Below are 23,277 nucleotides of genomic sequence, written 5' to 3'. Positions count from 1 at the left end.
GAAAAGGGCCGTTTGGTTTGTATGTGGAGAACCACGGAGATTTGGCTAAAATCCAAAGAACTCGTCATCGTCTTCATTGTCGCTATAAAATATCTCGGCGATCTCTTCTCCGATTGCCTCGTCGTCTGCCTCGAGATCTTCGTACACCAAGTTGTCCTCACTGCCATCAAGTGCATTAGATATGCCAGTCTTCTTGAATGAATTGATGACAGTTTGGGGCGGAACTTTGTTCCACGACGAGACGACCCACTCAAGTACCGTCTTCTTAGCAGGGGCCTTTCTTTTACCAGCCGGTGTGAACAGTGCTTCGCCGGTCTTCATCCACTCATCCCACTCGGCGTGCATATAGTCTTTGAGTGGCTTATTTACGCCCACATCTAGCGGTTGAAGAAGTGATGTCAATCCTCCCGGAATCACTGCAATGTCCACGTTCCGAGAATACAATTCCTCTTTGACAGCGGGCGTGAGGTGTACGCTACACGAGTCCCATATAAGCAGCCGCCGAGAGTCATCGTTCCGTCTCGGAAATGTATTTCTAATCCACGGTAAACAAACTGAAGTGAAGAATAAAAAATAATTAACTACAGGCAAAACATGGAAATAAAAAAAAAAAAATCCGCTAACTCCGTGGAATGATGATTAAACTAGATAGCAAATAATGATGCGAAAAACAAAAGAAAAACGTAATCACAACGTTTACAAGGTGGCAGCCATCTTGAATGGCACGCCGTGGCTTTTGACATGACGTGACTCGATCCGATCATGCATAATATTGACTGGGAACCATGGAAAACAGATTTATAAAAGAAAAAAAGAAAAATATTTTATGTGGAAACACAGAGCGGCAGTCATCTTGAATCTTATTGATCACATTTACAAACAGTGAACAAACCCAAATGTACACGCAATGATACACGGACGGTACAGTGTAGTGTATCAGGACATGATCAGGAGAACCGGGCCCAAGACAACTTTTTTTAGCTTCATGCACGAACAAAATAAAAAAAAAATACTTACGAGATTCATTGATGTATCCCTTTTCTTGAACTTCTACCGTTATCTCTCTGCGTGTGAGGTCGTCCAGTCGCCGTTTACCTTTGAAAATAATCAAAGGGCGGATCTTTTGGCCGTCAGCGGTAACTGTCAACACAGCGGTGAAACCTCTTTTTTCTGAATTCGTTGTCTTGATGTGGACGGTCTTGATTCCTTCATGCTCGAGAGTTCTGTTTCCAGGCATATCGAACCGTAACGGTGTCTCGTCCATGTTATATACATCACTGAGTGGGTAGTTATGCTGTTGACGCAATTGGATAACGAATCGATGAAACTGGGCGATTTTTTCCTCGTAATCGGGTGGTAATTTTTGACCAATGGAAGTGCGCACGCGAGTTGAAAGTGTGTGACGTTTCTTGAACGAGTGAAGCCAGCCGTCAGATGCCTTGAATGTGGTTTCGGTGGCGATTCGTCTTGCTTGCATCTGTAGTTGTCGACCAGAGATGGCATTTCCATTTTTCCGATGTCCATCAAACCACTGCATGAGGTTGTCGTCCAGCGTGGTACTTCTCACTTTACGTCCTCCACCGTCTAATCGCTTAGCACTGCGTTTACCCTAGCTGTGGAATCATAGCCCCCTGAGGGCCGTTTTTGGTCGTCGGTATCTGGCTGGCCCGCAGTGGGCTATGGAGCCGACGTATCTGAAATGTGGTTAAAATCCACGGTCCAAATCTGGTCGTCGCAAATAATAAGTTCTAAGTCATTCTTTCAACATTGGTGTCTTTGATAGTTATTCCGAAGACATTTCAACCTACCTAAGCATTGATATTGCAATCAGAATTTACGTAAATAACTTTAAAAGTTGATGTAGCTGTTCGCCTTGAAAAAACACTGGAAGCAGCCATTTTTCTGCCCCACAATGCACTGCGATTCACGCGAGATCCTGTGATTAAGCGTCACGTGACCCATAGTCAAGTTTACGACTTTTTCCCAGTGAATTAATGGTTTTAAAATATGATTTGCGTTTGTATATATTTTTTATATTATTAAATAAATATTTTATGAATACATAAATATAAATGTACATAATTTATTCTCATAAAAGAATGGGAAATCACATAGTGTGAATTAACATGTACATAAGGGGTCCATCATTACTTTTCTCCAATCATGGCTCTGCTAAAGCATTTCACCACAATTAAAAGCAAACTTAATTTACCATACAATCTTAAAGATAAACAGAAAGAAATTATCAATGCAATATTGGAAGGGAGAAATTCCTTTGGCATTTTGCCAACAGGGTATGGTAAAAGTTTATGTTTTGTAATCCCTCCATTGATTTTGAATGAGGAGTCACCTAGGACACAACATATTTCTTTAGTGGTTACACCACTGAAGAGCTTAATGGTGAGCCAGTGCAATGCTCTGAAAAATATTGGTGTGCAGTCTGTATGTTTGATGATGAAGTCAGAAATGACCGAACAAATGTTAAGTGGTAAGTTATAATTTATCTTCTTTATTATTATTATTATTATTATTATTATTATTATTATTATTATTATTATTAATTATTATTATTATTATTATTAAATTTAAGATGTGAAGAATGGAATTTTTAGTGTTGTTTTTCTCTGTCCTGAGAGCATTGACTCATGGAGTGATATACTGAGATCTCCAATATATAGAAAGAATGTCTGCCTTGTGGCTATAGATGAGGCACATATTCTTGATACATGGTAAGTAGTTACTAGTATCCTCAAAAAAGGGTCATATGCATCACCAAGAATTATTTATCAAAATTAAAATCAATATTTGAATATATTTTTATTGCTTTATTTCACAGGGGCCAAACATTTAGACCCCATTATAAGAAATTGGTGGATTTCCGAAGTATGTATGGTGGCAGACCATTTCTTATACTCACGGCAACAGCAACAAATGATATTGTTAATAGGATTTTAGTGCATTTGCACTTTAAAAGATCAGCCATGGAGGTTGTTGCAGTTGTGCCTGATAGGTAATAAATTAAAAACATGTCCAATTATCATTTTCATCATCATATTAGTACATGTAGTTGCAGTTGTAGTGTCATTTTATTACTATTGTAGACCAAACATATTTTTGGAGTATGTCAATGGTGGAAAAGAAATAGAAATTGAAATGGACTATTACATAAAACAACTAAAAGATAAAAGAGTCAAGGCTGACAAAACAATAATTTATGTCAGGTAAATATAAATAAATAAATAAATAAATAAACAAATAAATAAATAAATAAATAAATAAATAAATAAATAAATAAATAAATATTGTGTGTATATATATGTCTATATAATTGTATAATAATAATTTTTCTCCACAGGTCCATTGCCCAATGTGGTGCAGTGTATGCTGCTTTGTGTAATGTAGTCGGGAGCGATAACTTTGTGCAGGGAAAGAGATTAATTGAAATGTTTCACGCAGGATTAGTTGATGAAGACAAAGAGAGAATCGTGAAAGAATTTGTGAAGGTTGATAGTGTCATAAGATGTGTGATAGCAACTGTGGCATTTGGTATGGGTGTAGATGTTAGTGATGTGAGATGTGTGATTCATTGGGGTGTGTGTACGAGTGTGTTAGAGTATTGGCAGGAGGTTGGGAGAGCTGGGAGAGATGGAGAGTTTTCTAGAGGGGTGATGTATAACAGTGGTCGTAGTTTGCTGTATAAATGTGAGGATGATATGAAAGAATTGTGTAAAAATGTGTGTGGAGAGAATGCACTGTGTATAAGGGTAGCAATTTTGAATACATTGTTTGTGGATGGGATGGATACAAGTTATTTGGCAGCTTTGAAGAGTAGGGAGATGTGCATGTGTGAGCTTGGAAGTGAGTGTAAGTGTGTAATGTGTGTGTGTTGTTTTGTGTGCAAGGGTAGGTGTGCATGTAGGATAGGCAGTAGATAAGCATTCATTATTTTTTCATGCATTCTCATTATTTTTTCACTCACTCATTCATTCACTCATTCATTTTTTTCTTTCATTCATTCATTCATTCATTTTCATTTATTCTCTCATTATTTTTTCATTCATTCATTCACTCACACACACACACTCACTCACTCACTCACTCACCCACTCATTCATTTATCATTCATTCATTTATTCTTTTTTCATTTATTCTCATTATTTTTTCATTCATTCATTCATTCATTCATTCATTCATTCATTCATTCATTCATTTATTCTCTCATTATTTTTTCATTCATTCATTCACTCACACACTCACTCACTCACCCACTCACTCATTCATTTATCATTCATTCATTTATTCTTTTTTCATTTATTCTCATTATTTTTTCATTCATTCATTCACTCACTCATTCGTTTTTCATTCATTCATTCATTATTTTTTCATTCATTCATTTGTTCATTCATTCATTCATTCATTCTTTTTTCAATTATTCTCTCATTATTTGTTCATTCATTCATTCATTCACTCACTCATTCATTTTTCTTTCATTCATTCATTATTTGTTTTCATTCACTCACTCACCTGCTCACTCACTCACTCATTCATCATTCATTCATTCTGTTAAGTAATACATTTGTATTGGATTTATAAATTTAATTTATTAAGTAACTTAGGGGGTCCTTTAATTTCTCTTTTATGTTGTGTCATCATGGCATGCATAAATTGTGGTTTGGCTCTGAAAAAAAATGAAAAATTTAGTGTAAAACGTCAACTAAAACATTCCAAAGGTTCTGTTGTTGAGGCACTTGAAAAACTGGTCAAATGTGAACTGACTCCATGCAAGCCATCTTTGGAGGAAGACAGGTATATGTGTGGTAAATGTTATGTGAGTCTGAGTAAGTCCTACAGACAATCACTGGAAAGTCATGCATCAACACAATTATTTGAGAAGAGAGAGAAAGAGGGTACATACATTTCAAAGAAGAGGAAAAGAATAACATTATCCTCACCAATTAAAAGAACACCAACTAAAAGCCCTAGTCTAAAGAGGGTTAAGGCACAGAGGGTGAGTGGATTCTGCCATTTCATTACAATGTTTATAAATTATGAATATTTTTAATAAGGGGTCGTTCATTAAAAAAATGTTTTTTTCCAGTGTTGATTTTTTTTCTGTGTAGGATTTATTTTTTATTTCAAATGGTGAACTCTTCTTATTTACAACATTGTGTTGTGGAATACTTTTTTAGTTGCATATTAAAGGGGAATGTTTTTAATTGGATTTACCTTGAAGTAAATATGGCCAAGAGACAACATTTACAATAGAAAACAAAAGACCACCACTCACAGGCAAATAATCATCAAAGGCAATCACCAGGAGTATAATGTTCTCCTTCAACCCTCTCACTGCCACCATTTTCCCACCCAAATTTGTATTTAAAAATGATTGTATTTTATAATTGTTCAGTTTATTTTGGAAAAAATTGGAATTGTTTGTTGTATACAAGTATACATACAAATTTGTGAGAAATTAGGTAGATTTTATACAAATCTATTTCGTGAAAAGTGACAAAAGTTGACAATGGCAGTGAAAGGTTAACCTTTATGTAAATTTATTTGCAGGTTCCTGTGCATGATGGCTTTATCTCCATGGCCATAAAAGCATTAGCAAATTACAAATATGGTACCACATTCAGAATTCTTGTTCAGCATAGCCAGAATGCTAAAAAGGAGTTTTTAGCAGTTGTTATCTCTGAATGTAGAAAACAGATGGCATCCTATTTGAAGAAATCCACCAAATCATCACCGGCAATATCATGTGAAAGTATTAGTGCCTTTAAATGGGGATCTATACTAGATGAGACCAAAGAAAACCTTCCAATGCTGCATACAGTGTTGGAATCCAGTTTAACAAGCTCAAGAACAACTGACAAATTAGCAATGTAAATACCCATACTTTAAATTTTGTTTTCTTAAGGGATTCAGTAATTCTATATAAAATATTTCATAGTACATGTATTAATTTGTGCTACTGTAAGTCAATTTCTCATTGATATTTTCCTATTGCATCTCTGTTAATTTCCTGCTATATGATACAGTATAATAAATTATGCCATATTTCCTCTATTAGAAGTGCATGTGATTATATGTAATTTGAAAAAATGTGTTTGTAACAGAAATAAATATTATTTTGGGGTTACATGTGCTTTTATTGGAGGTGTGCTTCTAATAGAGGAAATAAAATTGGTAATAGTATGTAAAAGTGCAACAATGATTCAAAAAGTACTGTATCTGTAATGCTTTAACTTTTTTATCAATATGGCAGTGAAAAGGATGGCAAACTTGGACCTTTAACTCCTGGACTGGGATACATCATGGGAAATATCTTGCATTTGCGCAAAAGAAGTCGCTTCAAATATCTGCAAAGTATAAACTCAATACAGATGTATAGAAGTGGGTGTAGCCAGAAGGTAAATTATTTAGCAGGATACATTCTGTGCCACTTTAATGAGTCATGGTTTTAAAATTAAGCAAACAAAGCAGTGACAACTAATATGTTATATTTGGTTTACATTTCAGTTGCTTACTTGGTATAATAAAGTTGGTATATGTTTAGGTGTGAAGGGAACAAGAATGGTCATAGACAAGCTGAGAAAAGAATTTGACACTAAGATTATTGATTGGAAACATAAAGTAGAGGTAATAAACATTTGTTTATCTTAACAAGTGTATCTTGCTGGCAGGGTATGTTGATAACCATTCTGGATACCTCATGGTGCCACCACTTATACGTAAGTGGTTCAAGATGCTCCAAACATGTAGTGTTGGTGAATTATTCAGACCTGGTGACTTAAATATGTTTGTCTGGTGCAAAGCTACCCAATGGATTTGTTGTGATTTATGGTATACTATTGTTTATTTTTATAAGTTGAAAGGTTAAACCATAATCTTCTGTGCAATATTTGGATGTCCTTTAGTGCTAGGTTATTTAGCCATATGGATAGATATATATAAGAACAGACAATGGAAGTGTGGGTGGATTGGTGGCAGGCTTCTTGTTTTCTGTGATTGGCACAAAGCAATATATGCATGTATGAGTGCTTAGAGCTCAAGGGAATGGTCATAATTAAAGCATGTATGTCATCCCTAAACCTATACTTACAATTTAAATGTGTAGTACGGTATAGTGGGCTTTGACCAGCATTATTGTTACTAACTTACAATAGGATGGTTATACTTCTGGAACTGCTGTCGAACCTCTTAGAGATGTGGCTTCTCCAAACACTGATATATTTTCCAGTGACTCTGATGATTCACCATCAGATCTAGATCAGAGTACAAGTGATGATTCTATTGAGACCAGTGATGAAATTGAAAGAACTGACTCTGACAGTAGCAGTGTCATTTCTGGTGTTAGGGAACTAAACCCTGAAATGTTACATTATACGGATGATGATATTGGTGATCATGGAGATGATATTGATGCATCCATTCAAGAGAGCAAGCGTAAGTTTTCTTATAATACCGTGCTTATAATAATTGTAATCCATGCTTTAATTAAAATCGCCTGCGTAAAATACCTTTTCTGTTTCGTTATCTTAAATGGAAAAAATTATAAATCTTCTAGTCCAGTGAGGTTTTCAAAATGTAACTATTAAATTAATACAAATATTTCATGACATCTTTGGAGACTACAGTTAACTCAAACACAAAACTTTAATTATATTAATCTCATTTGTATGATTATAAAGGTGTGGATATATTGATCATTGTATTCCCACAGATCCTGGGTTTTCATTGTGTTGGGATAACGTGCAAAAGCTCAGTGAAGTGAGGCATCAGTCTCAGTCAAAAGCTAATAAGATGATGATATGGGCCCTGGCTTATGGTGTGGAAAACAGAATTAATTTTCGAGATTTAGATGACGATACTGTTAAAGATGCAAAGGATATACCCCTGAGGACATATCTGCCAAATGACAATGATTGGGAATTTTTGAAAAACAGAATGAAATCCATGGTGGAGAGAATTATAGTTAAGCACTTACAATGTCTCCATGATTTCAGTGATGTTGTCAGTCAACACATTTCCCACAGATATAGTGATGCTTCCAAGATGAAAAGCAATATTGTGAGTATACATAATATGAGCAAATGTAAGTGCTAAAGCACATACACATGCAGTTCAGATTTAAAAGTGGAACCTATTTTTTGCTGCTCTGTTGCTAAATATTTTACATCTTAAAGTCATTTGTTGGATTTGGTTGAGGTGCATGGATGTGATCAGTGGTTTTTGTGGAAATCTTTTTTTCTTTCTGGAAAATATTTGTTACTGACACTTTTGGATAATTTTCAATAAGTAAAAAAATTTAAATTCTGTTTGTCTTGTACTCCAGCCATTGTGCTTTCATTAGTATATTTCTTTTAATTAGGACCAGTACTACTAGATTAATAAAGTTACTCATTTATTGTGAGAACCCATTGTTCTAATAAAGTAAACAATCTATTTTATGGCAGGGTATATCTATTGGATCAATAAAGTTTTCACGGTCATTTAAAATAAATATAAAGGCAGGTGAGGCCATCAGGGGGTAGTATAATGACTTAATAATTTTTGGCAATTGTGACCGGAGACAACAAGTGGATTGAAGTTCAACATTTGTTATTGCATACTATTGTGGTGATTGGGGTACTATTGCTGCTTCTCTTATCTCTTAAATCCACCAATGCTGGAACATATTCTCGTTTAATTGTGAAAGTTATTTTTATAGGTTAATTTGGGCGTTATTCCAGAAAATCCTGCATCAGGGAGAGGTGTGATTGAAATAATGAAGAAGCTGTCTGTATATGTTCCTGTAGTAAATAACAAGCCACATGTAACACTAGTGCACGGAGATCAACTATCTGTAGAGCGAATGGTTGAATGTAAGGTTGCAATGTCGACAAGTAGTGATGTGACAAACAGATTCACAGGTCAAGAACCACGAGCACAAGAGTTTCACAAGCGGTGTATTTTACTGCAAGTAAGTATACAACTATTTTATTTTGAAACATGATAAATGGGATCATGCATTCATGTATCCCATGTAAAATCACCTCCTGACCATCCTTGGGGAAGGGTTGGCTGGAAGATTACCTTGCTGTACCATTTTTGTTTTTTAGAAGTGCTTATTGTGCCAGCCCCACCCCCACCCTACCCATGATTTCAAATTGTCACCTTCTTTACTCCCAAGAACCCAAATTTACATTAATATCCATCTACACTAGCATGCATCTGACCATGCATCTTTCATCATCATCCATCCATTCTTCTTTCCACTGACTGAGTACAGATTCTACTATTGATCTGACCTATATCCATCCCATCCCAAATCTACCTTTACATAACATCCAACTGCAGCTCAAAAGTTATACACATTTATCAATTAATTAATTGCCTGATTTTGTCTGATTGCTACACATACAGGATACTATGAGTGACTACTTTTATGCACCAAATATAGATGAAAGGGGAACTTTATTTAATGTGAAGAGCCTGTTTGGTCATCGACAGGTAAAGAAGAATGTCATGGATTGTGTAAACCACGTAACTGATTTCCTTGACTTTTATACAGAGGGAATGGTATGTTTGTTGGCTTTGAAATTTCTAAATATAAAGTCACTGGATGAAATTCCTAATGATCATCCTAAGGACCCCAACAGAGAGATGAAGAAAACATACATAGATAAAATAGCATCAGATGTTGTCCTTCATATATGGCCACATGTGAGCAAAGATGACATATCAGAGGTGATAGGTGATGGTGATGGTGATGATGTGACAGTAGAAGATGAGGATGAAGAAGATTATTGTATTTGTAATGGGGAAGGTGAGTACATTATGTAGTTGTACACTCAACAGCATAATGTTAAGTTTGGTGGCCAAACTCATCAACTTAATTTATTAACAGTATATTCACTCATATTTAGAAGTTAGAAGTGTCATATGATGTTATGTGATTCAGCATATACCAGTATAAACAATTCCAGCCAGGTAGTCCGTAATTTGTACAGTTTTTCTGCAGGTACCTTGCAATATTCCATGTTAAACACATAGCTTTTATTTATTGCAAATTATTTATGCATTGTCCTGGATAAAAGTTATGATCAAAACAAGTTAAATAAATGATTTGTCTTTTTAAGGAGGGCTGAATGGTAACTGGATAGAATGTTCAGCAGGTATAAATTGTAGTGGCAAACACTGGTATCACTTTGAATGCATGGGAGTGGATGAGCAGGATGCCAAACAAGATTGGTGGTGTGATGATAATTGTAAGCAGTGGTCAATATTCTGCTGTAAAAGAAATGTAGAAGATACGTGGATTGGTTGTGAGAATGGAGCCATGTGTCAAAATGGAGAATGGTTCCATCTACAATGTAGAGGTTTAACTGAACTGCCAGGTAATAATTACAACAAAATTTTAGGGAAAAATATTAACCCAGTTTTCAATATTAGCCTTCAATTTGTTAACATGTTTGAGGAATTACATCTATTTACAACATATTCTACCAAAATAGAATAGGACTAGGCAATTGACAATAGCTAGTTGTTCATTACAGATGAAGCCTGGTATTGCTGCGCTGAATGTGAACGGGTCCATGATCCAAATGTTGATTCAATAAATGAATACAGTAGTGCTGTCACGTGGCGTGGTTTATACCACATGGTCAACAAAGATTGTGAAAGGGAAAATGATGGTGATGGAATGCTTAGTAACTGGAAAATCAACATGTTAGATTTTTGGAAACAAAACCACAACAAGTACTTGATACTTGGTCACAGATTGATATCTTGTAAGTAGATGGGTGGGTGGTGCGAGTACCTCAGCAGGTATTTTTTTTGCTCGGGTTGTTTCATGCAGAAATTATATTTCATAAAATTTCTTTGCATCAGTTGTTTTCTCTATTCTCCTGCCAAAGACCCCCCCCCCCTGAGTATGTAATGATCTACCCCTAAATTGCTTTTTGCAGTGGTCATTTACTGGGAAATTATGGACCAATGAATTATAACCTCATACCAGTTTTAACTTTTGACCATTGCTAGCTGATAAAACTTAAAACTTTAAGAATGTAAACTAATATTTTACAGGTGCTTCAGGGTTTGTAACCAAACGTGTAGCTGCAGATATGATCTGGAACAGCACGGCAAATATGGTAGGAGGGAAAGGGCACAACCTTGCACTGGACCTCATCAACGAATTCTTAAATAATGAATTCAAAAGTAAGCAAAAGTAATCTTGCATTGTATATCATTCATTACAATTTATTTGAATTACAACTGCATGGATGTTCATACAGATACTCTGTAGATCTGCTCCCAAAGTTTCCAATGGTCTACCCTAATGCAGTCAAACCTACATTTGTGTACCTTGAGTATTACTCATGGGTATTCCACTCAAGCTGTTTTGCAAGTTGCATGATGCCTAAAATTGTATCTATAATCCTTTATATTGTCATACATGAGAATATAATATTTATTGCTACGATAAAGAAAAATGTTTTCTTATTACAAAATATTAATGGAAACCTAGCTGATATGGAATAGAAAAGTTTCTTAAATTAAAAATATTAATTTCTCCATGTTTCCTTTTGCCTAATCCCATGTTCTCAAACCTCAGGCTAGCATGATAATACAATAACCAAACTAATTTATTTCATCTTCTTTCATACAATTTAGAGAATCTTAAAAACAGCCATGGGCAGTACACAGATCTACAAATTGCTAGATGCAGCCAAATTGTTGGAAATGTTGGAAAGGACCTTGATAAGATCTTTGCTGCAGATATTATTGACAAGTTTGCAAATACATCAAAGACATCAAAAGGATCCTATAAGAAGGACATAGACAAATTTGTTAAGGAATACAAGGCAGATCATTTATTTGATAAAGTTGGGCAAAGATATCATACTGGATTCAAAGGATTAAGGCATGAGATCCTAATAAAAAAACCAACCAAATTAAAGGCTCGACTGCAAAAGTACTCCCATATATTGGACACACACAGGCGTATATGTGAAACACAGCCATAAGTCGAACATCCCCATACTTGGCAAGTTTGTTTATTATTCATGACAAAATATTGAATCCTCTATTATTGGTGAATATTTTTGTGATTCTTGGTCGAAAATTTATTATTTTTTTATGAACTATATGTTTCATTGCTTTGAAAATTGGCAAAATTTGTAATCCAATGACATCATATGCAAGGGTCTATTTTTAGTGAATTTGTTGGTGTATTTTACTCATTTTTACATATTTTTAATTCTTCTATGAAACCTTCAGCCAGATTGCTTTGAGATTCAGACACATGATATGAAAAGGTCCTCTCTCTCAAAGATATCTTTTTGTGCAAGTTATTTTTTTTGACTTATTTATTTTCCCATACATTATAGAACATTGTACGTACCTTTTGAATGTACATTGTCTTGAAAACTTAACTGCATGGGCCTATACGTTTTCCAAAAATGTTCAAGTTCGAGTCGAGATTTACAAAGATCCCCCCCCCCACATACAAATCTTCAAGGTCATTTCATGGTCACATCTTTATTGCTTAGAAAGAGACATTGTCACAATTGTTAGATGTTAGATGGCTTTACCACCTTATGGTCCCACTCTGGACAAAAGCTCCAAATTTATGTAATGTTCTTATTTAGGTCTATCTCTTTCACTTTCTTCCCTGTCTGATCAATTGGTGCATTCTGGGTATTATGCATATTAGTATCATATGAATCACTGTTTTCTTTCATAAAATGAGAATGTTGATTCTGAAAAGAAAAGAATATTGTATTACGTAATGTTGAGGAACATAGCACCTGTTAACAAATAGATTATGGTACATTGAATTTTGTCAAAGAATTTGTATGGAAGTGTTTTGTGGTTATGTTGTATCAAATTAAAGTTTTCATTCTGTGCTACAAGGCAAATAACATTAGTTCTCTATCAGAATCCCTGTTGTCAAGGTATTTAAAAAGGAGATTTTTTACATGTAAACTACCCACAATGCACTTTGGAGCCAGACAAAAATTAAAGGCAAGAGTCTCAGAAGGAAATACACATGTATATGCTTTTGTTCAAAGTGTAACAATCTTTAAATTAAGTGACCTCACTGCCAGTGTATGAATGAAATGAAGGTATATGTTAAATAAAGATACACTTAGGTAATTTATTTTAAAAAATCAGCAATAACACATCCCTGTATCAGCAGAGTACTGGTACAATGTTGATAACTGTAAGAACTTGTGTATTACTATTATATTCTCCAGTGCTAATATTAAAATTTATTAAACAACATGACTACATTGTATACTGTAGCGAACAGTCTTGGTAAGAAACATTTTTCTGTAACTTGTACTTTTTTTGCATTTTAGACTGATTTGAATTGTCCACATTGTTAAATACATCTGTTGATTGATTGTCAATACATGTATTTATTTAACTCTGAAATAGAAAAAATAATTTTCAGGAAATTAGTTGCATTCTTATTTTTGTTGATCTATATCCCACTTTGAAATACAAGTACCAGTATATGTACTGTGTTTCCTATATTAGAAGCACATCCATGGATGTTCCAAACTTTTACAATAAAACAGTATATTTTGTCATTACAATACAAATAAATGGTTTAATTGGTTTACATGTTTTTCTTTTTGAAGGTGTGCTTCTAATAGAGGAAATGTGGTGGAAAATCATATGCTAATTTAAAGCTTGGTACATTCAATCTAATATGCATAATATAAATGTTACATACTATTGCTTAGTTTGAACACTCCGCTCATGTACTGAGGCCATGAAAATATGTATACTACAGCATTGCTATTTTATCTTCACATAGTTACAAGTTCTATACTGATATGGTTAATATCTCCAGAATAAATATTTTTCATGTAACTGTTCCTTTAATTTAGGTGTTTGTTATTGCAGTTCATTGACACAACGTAATCCAAAATAGCCACTAAAATTTAAAAATGAATCGGTCAAATTTCAGGATGAATTTCTGTATTATAAAATATATAAAATTGAAAAAAAATATATATAAATGACAAAACATTATTTAGAACAATTAATAAAGTGAGCCAGCAAGTGAATGAGTTAGTCGGTAAAGAAGTGATATGTGAATTAAGAAATATTTCTGTGAGGTTTTAAAACATGTAAAAGTCTTAAATAAATTCCAAGGGAAATAACCATTATTATTTTTTTTAAAATAATTAAAGAAATATATTAATTCCATAATAAAAATAGTTACTATACAATTTTGTTTAATTTATTAATTTTCTTTAACGATTAAAAAAATTCACGGCGATATTCTTTTCAGTCAAAGTTGATCACGTGATCCCCAAACGAGATTTCGTTCTATTGGCGTAAAGCATTCTGGGATATCAATGGCGGCGAAGAAGGTCGAGAAAACGACGTTTTTGTCGCAAAACGACTGAATTCTTCGATACAAATGGTTATTACAACATAAAACTTGACTCGTTGTGTTTTCTAATTATTATACAAAAGACCAAACGACAATAAAGGTGAGCTATGTCACCATTCTCGACAATAACAGCGATTGTTTGGATATGGTGCTTCACGAACACACAGTTTCCCGAGTTCGGATGGGACAGATCCCGTAGCTCTATATTCGACTTACAATACAAAATTTGAAAAGAAGACGTCCAAGTAATAAAGAAAAAGGTAAAACAGTTGTCAGTCGCAAGATAGAGCTACGGATCCGCAGCTACGTTTACCCATGTACAGTTGCTCCTTCGATCGGATCCATTGACGTACTTGCTTTTCGTTGATACCGAAATGTTCGGCCGTTTTTCTGTTGTTTTTCGTCTCCATAGACATAGCCACAACTTTCAATTTGAAAGCAGTGTCATATGCAGCACGTCGTTGTTTAGGCATGATTAAATAAAATATCTATACGGAATACGATCAACGTAGAGACAGGCGAGATGAGAATGTTGCGTGAAAGCGAACAGAAAATAACTTGAGCAGTGCGGGAACTATACTCAGAATGAAAATTTCTCCAACATTTCTGGGATTATATTGACATTTCCACCAATCATGAAGCTCTCACAATTAGCACTTGTACTCATGGTAACAATTTGAAAACTTTATTTACGTCGTCTATGTGTCTGTCGCGTGTCCATTTCACACTTATTCAATCAGGCGTCTATCACCCAAAGAAAACAGACATTGCATACACAATACATACACTCATTTCTTGTATACACAGGAACTGGGGCAGCCCCAGGACGGTGAACACATGTGGACACGGGAAGCACTGCACACAATAATTGACAAGTCTCAAAAAGCCAATGCGGCTTCTATTACAGGGTTTTGCAAGTTTCAATTGTTGTAATTTTTGACTTGATACATTGTAGCAAAGTCGGGGTGCGGCTTCTAATAAAAGTGCGGCTTCTATTACGAATTTTACGGTAGCGAAAATGTTTGACTTGCCATTCAAAATTCTGTAGTTCAAATGCAGTGATTCACCCCCCCCCCCCACACACACACAGGTGGGTTAAATCAGATTCAGCTTATACTCACTACAAAATGATAAACAGCAGTGGAAATTTGGGGGTGGGATGGGGTGGGGGTCTAAAGAATCTTATGTACAACAACTTCAATAATCTTCCTCAGCCAAGGTCAATTTATTCAGTCATCACCTCACCACCATAGCATGTTTAATTAAAGTTTGCAAAACTGTGGTACGACAGTGCCAATAGATGGCTCCTGCAACATTCACAAGCAGAGCACTAGTTTCTAATTTTAATGACAAATTTTCAGGAGCTAAACTGTATTCACCAAGGAATCTGAGAGCGCTTTACTAAAACACAAAATGTTTGTAACAGGGATACCGATTGGTTAGCTGTAGTATTAATTCATTAAACTGAATACTGGAGAATACTTTATTTTCACTATTTTCACTGAAGGAATGATTCAGTGAAAATATAATCCAGCAAATATATACTTTTTTCCCTATATTTCACATCCATTCATCAAAAATCAGTGAAAATAAATTCCATACAAAATGCCCAAAAGGTATTTTCAGCGAAAATTAATTCCAGCTAAAATAAAGTATTCTACAGTAGTTTAATATACTGTAAACCATTTAGTTTTTGCAGCTAGGGAAATTCAGGATTGGATGATTTATAGGTGTTTTTGAGGACAAAATTTAGCCATAGTGACTGTGACCCTACTGTCTTTAGAATGCCTTTTCTTTGACTCGCACGAAAAAATGTCCCACAGAATTGAAACGATTTACAGTATTAAGCAGCATATAAAATTTCCCTTTGTTTCAACATAAATAAACATTCAAAGAAATTAATTTTGTGGCATCGTTTTTATTGCAACATACAGTGTTAAAGATATACAAGACATTTGTATATAAAAGCTAGAAACACATAGCTAAGAACATGTTGATTCTATCGGGCAGAAGGAAATCCTTTCTTGGATTTTGATTGGTTCAATTAGATTTTCAAGATTTAAACTAGCTTCTTCCAGTTTTGATCCACAAAGTTTTAATCAATATTGGTGAACCAGATTTATAATGTTTCAGAAAACTGTTGAAGCATTTCAGTCATGCTCAATATGGTTCCTATGCAACTGTACACCACATCGTACATAAGATACATTGTTAACATGAAATTTGAATGCATGTTGAGCAACAACTGTGAGGCTGCAACCATGACATGATTGAAATAATCTGGTCTGAACCAGTTTGATCCAGTTCAATTTTTTTTAGCAATTTTCAGAATGATATCCGACAAAACAAACAAGTAAATATTTTTACACTCTTGTTTGGATTTCATTTCTGCATCATTCCTAAAAGATGAAAAAACTTCCTAATCTACAAGAAATCAAGGTATTATGATTTGAATTTATATAACGTAAAGCTGATCAAGAAACAATTACACCGATAAAGCTGATCAAAGACATCGAAAAAATACATGAAAAGCATTGCTAATTGCTACCAGACTCTTATAGTGTTGTCTTGACTAGTTTTAGTATAGAACTGAAAGTACTGGATCTATACCGATAGTTACATAATTATTACCGTATAGATATAGAATTTCCCTCTCTAAAAATAATGGCTCGTTTTACGTTGATGATGTAAAGAGAAGTTAATTTTCGTTGTTTGGGTGGTACTACTGCTTGGTCATTTTTAATATGGTTTTCAAAAATACATGTACATTACAACGCTATAAACCAAACTGAAAACTTGACTGAGAGGATTGATGAAATTCGCACGCATACATGTTGGATTCACTCATCAAATGAGGAGTTCGTTGTTCACTGAACCAAAGCAGCCATCAATACATCAATCAAATACTGCAACAATACAGGGTCAGCTGAGCCACAGAGCGAACAAACAACCCCCAACCCACGCACCAAAGAAATGTTGCATTTAATAAATATTGATACATACATGATACACAAACTATCAAACTACATTGTATCTTGTTTAAAAAAAAAAACGAAAAAGAATAAACAAGCTCGAATGTTCAAAGACAAATTATCACCAATTGCTGCCGAGGCTTATAATATAAATAAGATAACGATGAAAAATACGGTTTCAAGTACAAAGCAGTCTATCAGTTAAAGGGACATAATCTGCATAATCTGGTAATATTTTGTAAACAATTTGGTAATGAGCCAGATAATCTGTTTTTACCAAACACACAAGAATATATGTTATTTCACTTGGTGTATATTAATGATCAGAACATGCAAATACACATGTAGATGTAGCTTAAAGAGATTTAATTTTCTAACTGCCTAGGTGCTTTTTACATGTGCATATCCAGCTGTCTAGGCACTGGTTACATGTTTATAGCCAGTTGATATTCACAAATTACCTATGTATAGGTTCATTTTGTACCACAGAGTTCAGTTTGTATAAAAATATCAACAACAAACACAGCAGATGACCCTTTAACTGTCTAAGGCATTGTGAATTTAACTAGCTGGTAATAAGTAGTTATAAATAGTTAGTGATAGTTACGAATAGTTATATATATTAACTTTGGGTTTTAAACAAATAAGTAGAATTTCTTGAAATCAGAAAATAACTGACATGTCTTTCCTTTAAAATTATAATACATCTTCAGTAATACATAACGTAAAATATGTTCTCGTTCACCGATAAGTAAAAAAATGTGGCAGTTCATCTCAGTAATGAGTGAAAAATCATTAAATTTAGTAGTGCAACTGACAGGGATAAATAATTTAGAAGATATGAGGAATATTCATGGTTATTCAGAAAATGCTGCCACATATTTTAGAGTTAAATTACCATGGCAACATATAAAAGTAAAAAAAAAGATTGAAAACTTAATGTCAGCCGCCATAAATACTCTTTCTTTTTTTTTAAATACAAAATTAAAAATAAATATAATGACTTAAAATCGCCATATGGAAAAGATAGATTCTTTAAAATCAAGAATACTTTTCATATAAGCTGAATTAAAAAAAAAAACAGCTCGGTTTTTTGATTTAGTTTTTATTATTAATATTTAAAACATCAGCTCAAATCATTGTTCCGTAAAAACTTGGCAAAACAGCATCATGGGATAAAAAATATCTCTATCCAGTTTAAAATAAATATTAGTCATAAAACAGTAGGCCTTATTATATGAAACATTTTACATAAAGCAAGTTCTTAGAAGCAATTCTGCAAATTACTTCCACTCTTACAAATTCAAAATTTTACAACTGTCAATTGTTTTTGTGTGGACGTGTATGATTGGCAGGCAAAGAAATGTGGTTGTTTGTCGGGAAAAAATCACACAATTTCAAGATTGGCAATTTTGCTGGAGTTGTGCAGCGTAATCTGTGAAATATACTCACTATGAATGAGTAGAAACAGCAACATGCAAATTTTAAGATGTTTCACCCACAATGCACCATACACAATCCAACATGATTCATGATTAGTACAAAGGAGAAATGTATCATGATGAAGATAAACTGATTGCACACAATTTTCACAACGTAGAATTCTAAACACTTGCATAGGGGGGTAATTTAATAATATAAATATTATAATGAGTGCACAAAAGAAAAAGTTTTTTGTTTGTTTTTTGAAAAGGAGAGTTGGTTTACATGATATTTATTTAGCACCATTAGGGGGACAATTACGCAAAAAAAAAAATGTCAAGACTTCATTAAAGCATAACTGCCTCTTTGGAATTGGAAAGTTTGTTACAAGTTTGAAGTGTGGGTGTCACAGACAACACACCCTTTTAATAAGTATGGCGCCCTCACAGCTTCCTGCCTGTTAGGCATTTGAGGTAATTTCGGAAAGAGGCTCTTGGGTGAAGACATTGTATTTCCTGTACTACACAAACATAGACAATGACAACTTATTCACTTTCACTGGTACTATACACTTTATATTTCTTTTCAATTTAACCTAGCAGTTGGTAGGTTAATGTTAGCATTATCTCAAAAATTGTGCAAAGCTACTTCATGTACTTCACCTTAAAGGCCAAACAAACGGAAAAACTGTAAGGATGCCAGAGTGTATATATTCCACTTGTTTCCTTTGGGATGGACCACTATTGCTATTGGGGAAAGTAGCTGAGCTAGAATCCAGAAAAAATAAATATAATGGCTTAATATATATTAATATTATATATTTTTGTTTCCACCATTGTGCACTTTTCACAAAATACTTTGAACTGTGTTCTTAGCTTACTTTTTTTGTTCTCATCAAATATCCAAAATATTAAAACAATTAACAAATATCATACTCAATCTGTACATTAAAATTAATTATGGATTTAGAGAAAATTAGAGAAAACATTTTCACTACAATGTTTGTTAGTGGCTAAATGTGCATGTACCCCACCTTCCCCACCCCTACAGAAATAATGGTCTACTCCAATAACACAAACCATTTTCCTCACACAGAACCTTTCTCGTAATAAATAAGGCATATTTATAAAATATGCAACAATGAAAAGTAATTTTCTTAAGTTCATACAGTTGAATTTCACAGGAGCTTTTATTGAAGTATATTTTTTTTTTAAATTAAAATATTTTTGGGGCAAACCATTTTACCACTGTTTCTGCCAAAACATCTGAAACATCTTTTTCAAGAAAAAATTGTACAACATTAGTTTTTAAATGATATTTCCACCCCAAACCATTGCTGATATTACTGAACAACAAAAAATAAAACTTGAATTGTTCTGAAATAGCCAATAAATACCGTAGTTGATCCTTAAACTTTATAATGCTGATAAAATCAGAATTTTTGGCAGCAAAATTGCTGTAGACTTCGGGTCAAGTGAGATTTTGACCTTTTTCTCTGCTGCTGATATTACATTTACACCCAATACTGGTTTTTCTTCAGACTCGGATTAGTTGATCTACAATGTTCTTGCATCTCTGGATCAGTATTCTGCCAATTATACACCATTGTCCCACTACCACTTGATGTTAAACTGATCACCGATTGGCCTGATGGACCAGCTGGCATGGCTGGGTAGTTGAGAGCAAACCTTGGGTCTTCCATCCCTGTTGGTTTCCCCAGCGGTGTAACCGTAACCTGTGGTACCATTGGACTGCGTTCTGGCATTCCAGGACTGAGAACTGGAGAAATCGCTGGTGGCATAGGCGGTGGCATGCTGGAGAAACCAGTACTGGCTGAGCTCTGCCCCGGAGACCCCTGTAGAGCAACTCTTTGTGGATGAACTACAGGGAGTGGGCCCTCATCTGGTTCGGGGTACGGGGAGTCATCGTTCTTTGGCTTGTCTCTTCGTCTCATTCTCCAAATGATGACAATGACAACAACGGTTGCTAACACTAGAAGAACAATAATGGGTATTATGACAGCTAACTGGCCACCAGACACAGGTTCCTGATTAACCAGACTAGAACCTGGTTCATTATTGGCCAAAGAGTTGTTACCGACACTGCCAGACCCATCTGGGTTCTTTGTTGGATTTCGGCCACCATCCGCCATGATGTTAATTTCATTAGTATCTTCCTCAGTATCATCAGGATCAGGATGCAGGTCAGACACGATGTTCGGATGAAGAACTCCAATTGTGCCAGTAGTTGGACTGCTTTCTTCACTAGCCATTGTTTTCTTGGTTTTTATAGGCTTAAGAACAATGGGAACATCAACCAGTGCTGGTTGAACATTCTTTGCATGGAGTGACAGGACAAGTAAGTCTGCAACATGCTTCGTAGAATTCCCCATTTCAATAGGGTCGGCTGAGATAATGACCTTTTTGCTGATGATGTCATTGTGACTGAAATGCGAGATGGATTGCGACGTTGATGAGTTAAGGATCTGACAATGTTGCGGAAATTCAACAATATTGTAATTTGGGTTACTTAGAGTTCGGTTAGCCAGTTCTGTAGCATCAAGTTCAGCAACAGTTATAGTGGAACTACTTCCGGCTCGTACCGAGATGTGCGACTTTTTAATAATAGCTTTTGCAGTCACCTTGAATACGTTAGCTGCAAGTATGTTCTTAGAGTTGTAGACAACAAACTGGAACTCGTCTTCTGATGCTGATCTATCAGTTTGTATGTACGCTAATTGTTCTTCGTCAATGTCAATTTGAGAGAAGGTTGTCTGAGGCTGCTCATTCACTAGTAACATTCCAAAGCGTGGCTGGCTTGTGATATTGTACATTATGCCATTTCGGTTGCCATTGGTTCCTGCACCGAGTTGGTTTCGCGTGATTGGGGCATACAAATCACCTTGTAACAGTTCCACGCCGGTATTGTTAATCAGTATCAGGGAGAGAGGTGTGATGTTCAATTTGAAAAGTTTGTATTGCTTTTTATGAACTCCATCGCTGACGCTGAACGAAAAAGAACCATGTTCTTTGGCTCCGTTGTGGATGAAAATCAAATCACCATTATTGATCTGTTCCTGTGTGAATTCATGTACATCAACACTGTGATTGCGAGTCAATGCAATTCGTCCATTGGAAGGACCACGAATAATTGCATACAGAATACCATCTGGGCCTGTATCTGGATCTATCGTCTCCAGATGCTTCTTGGTGATGACTTTATTGAATCCTTGCACCACATCCATACCAGGGGCGGATGTCACAACGGAAAATAATTGGTCATTGACTGGGACAATCGTAATGTTGAAAGTATCGCCAAGATTAGCAACATCACTATAAGCATCATCAGCCGCTTGAATCTTGTCTGCGTCTGTCGACAAGGAGTCTTTCCTCCCAAGAGCAACATTGAACCCAAAGGAGTCTTGGAGGGTATCAGAATGATCATGGAGGTAATGGACACGCTTCTTAGCCAAATCATCTTGAATGAAGATGATGAATGGTTCTGTTACATTGTTGCCATTGACAACAAGAATACCATGCGTAGGAAGTTTTGTAATATTGTATTCAATAATATAGTTGTCAGATTGTCCATCGACTTTAGCGTAAAGATTTGATGCATCCAACTGCTTACTGGTGATGATCACGGCATTCCCTTCCGTCACCTCAACACCAGTATTTGCAAGTAGTGGACTTCGTATACTTCCTCCAATGTTTTCATAAGATATCGTTATAAGGAACAACTGACCAGTGATATTTTGTGCGAGTGGGTGGAACACATCAAAGACAAATCGGTCTCTTTCAGTCCATTTACTTGATGTCTGTTCGTGTTTGTATCCGACCTTTCCTTTGTTGATGTCATCCTGCGTAAACTCATGCAAAGCATGATAAGTATCGGGCACGCTATCTGGATGTGGTATCCTGACAAGTTCACCAAGTTCTGGCTTCAGGTCAACCCTAAATATGATGCTCTTATTTGAAGTCTTCTCTGGCTCCTCATTGGTAGTTATTTTTAGATGCTGAGGTGTGATTGGCTGTACAGAATCAGGGTAAACATCAATTCCTAAATTGGCACCAATTGATAACACCAGCGGTTTAGCAGTAATACTGAAAATCTGTCGCTTAGCAGAATGCTGTCCATCGTTGACTTGAAAGCGAAAGCCACCAGTTCGAGCACCTACAAGATAAAAAACACAAAAAAGAAATTAAAATTTAAAAAAAATATTAATTGTTTTTATATTGATGTGTGTAAAGTGTACATTCTCACTTTTTTCCTACATTTTTGGAAATAATTCTGAAATTAATGGGAACAATTTCCTAAACACTAAAGTTTGGTATGCATTGCATTGCGTGAAAATAATTTAATGGTGGTGTTTGAAGCATACATTTACAAAAACTCCCAGTTCAAGTTCCTAATCATGACTTTCAAGTCAACACCCAAGTAAATTTTAATGGCTTTTATCATACGTTTTCTCAAAATCAATATCCCAAT

General features: G+C 35.0%; 2 protein-coding genes and 1 long non-coding RNA gene across 3 annotated transcripts in view; 1 reads left to right on the top strand and 2 right to left on the bottom strand.

Annotated features, from left to right (window-relative positions):
- The first annotated feature begins 2,163 nt into the window (after positions 1-2,163).
- On the top strand, positions 2,164-11,213 carry LOC102801699 (uncharacterized). The gene is made up of 16 exons (XM_085507327.1): positions 2,164-2,488; positions 2,591-2,729; positions 2,837-3,010; positions 3,102-3,221; positions 3,356-3,864; positions 4,731-5,008; positions 5,563-5,882; positions 6,266-6,410; positions 6,520-6,639; positions 7,167-7,446; positions 7,724-8,070; positions 8,711-8,962; positions 9,406-9,808; positions 10,122-10,379; positions 10,539-10,772; positions 11,068-11,213. Exons 1-16 carry the CDS (start codon positions 2,164-2,166, stop codon positions 11,211-11,213), a joined length of 4,050 nt encoding a protein of 1,349 aa, XP_085363453.1.
- LOC146735034 (uncharacterized) lies at positions 11,211-14,703 on the bottom strand. The gene is made up of 2 exons (XR_014931393.1): positions 14,612-14,703; positions 11,211-12,743 (listed from the first exon to the last, which is right to left on the bottom strand). It is a non-coding gene; the product is annotated as an uncharacterized LOC146735034 (long non-coding RNA).
- Positions 14,704-16,293: 1,590 nt separating this feature from the next.
- LOC100368552 (chondroitin sulfate proteoglycan 4-like) overlaps positions 16,294-23,277 on the bottom strand; it is an 83,229-nt gene continuing 76,245 nt past the window's right edge. Inside the window, exon 3 of the mRNA XM_078011009.2 lies at positions 16,294-22,962. Coding sequence (XP_077867135.2) covers positions 20,303-22,962 — 2,660 coding nt within the window. The 3' untranslated portion in view covers positions 16,294-20,302. The remainder of the gene's footprint in view (positions 22,963-23,277) is intronic.

The sequence above is a fragment of the Saccoglossus kowalevskii genome, chromosome 13, assembly GCF_978046115.1.
Source record: "Saccoglossus kowalevskii chromosome 13, keSacKowa6.1, whole genome shotgun sequence".
Taxonomy (NCBI): domain Eukaryota; kingdom Metazoa; phylum Hemichordata; class Enteropneusta; family Harrimaniidae; genus Saccoglossus; species Saccoglossus kowalevskii.
The sequence above is the reverse complement of the archived record's forward strand: the minus strand, read 5'-3'. Positions and strand labels throughout refer to the sequence as shown.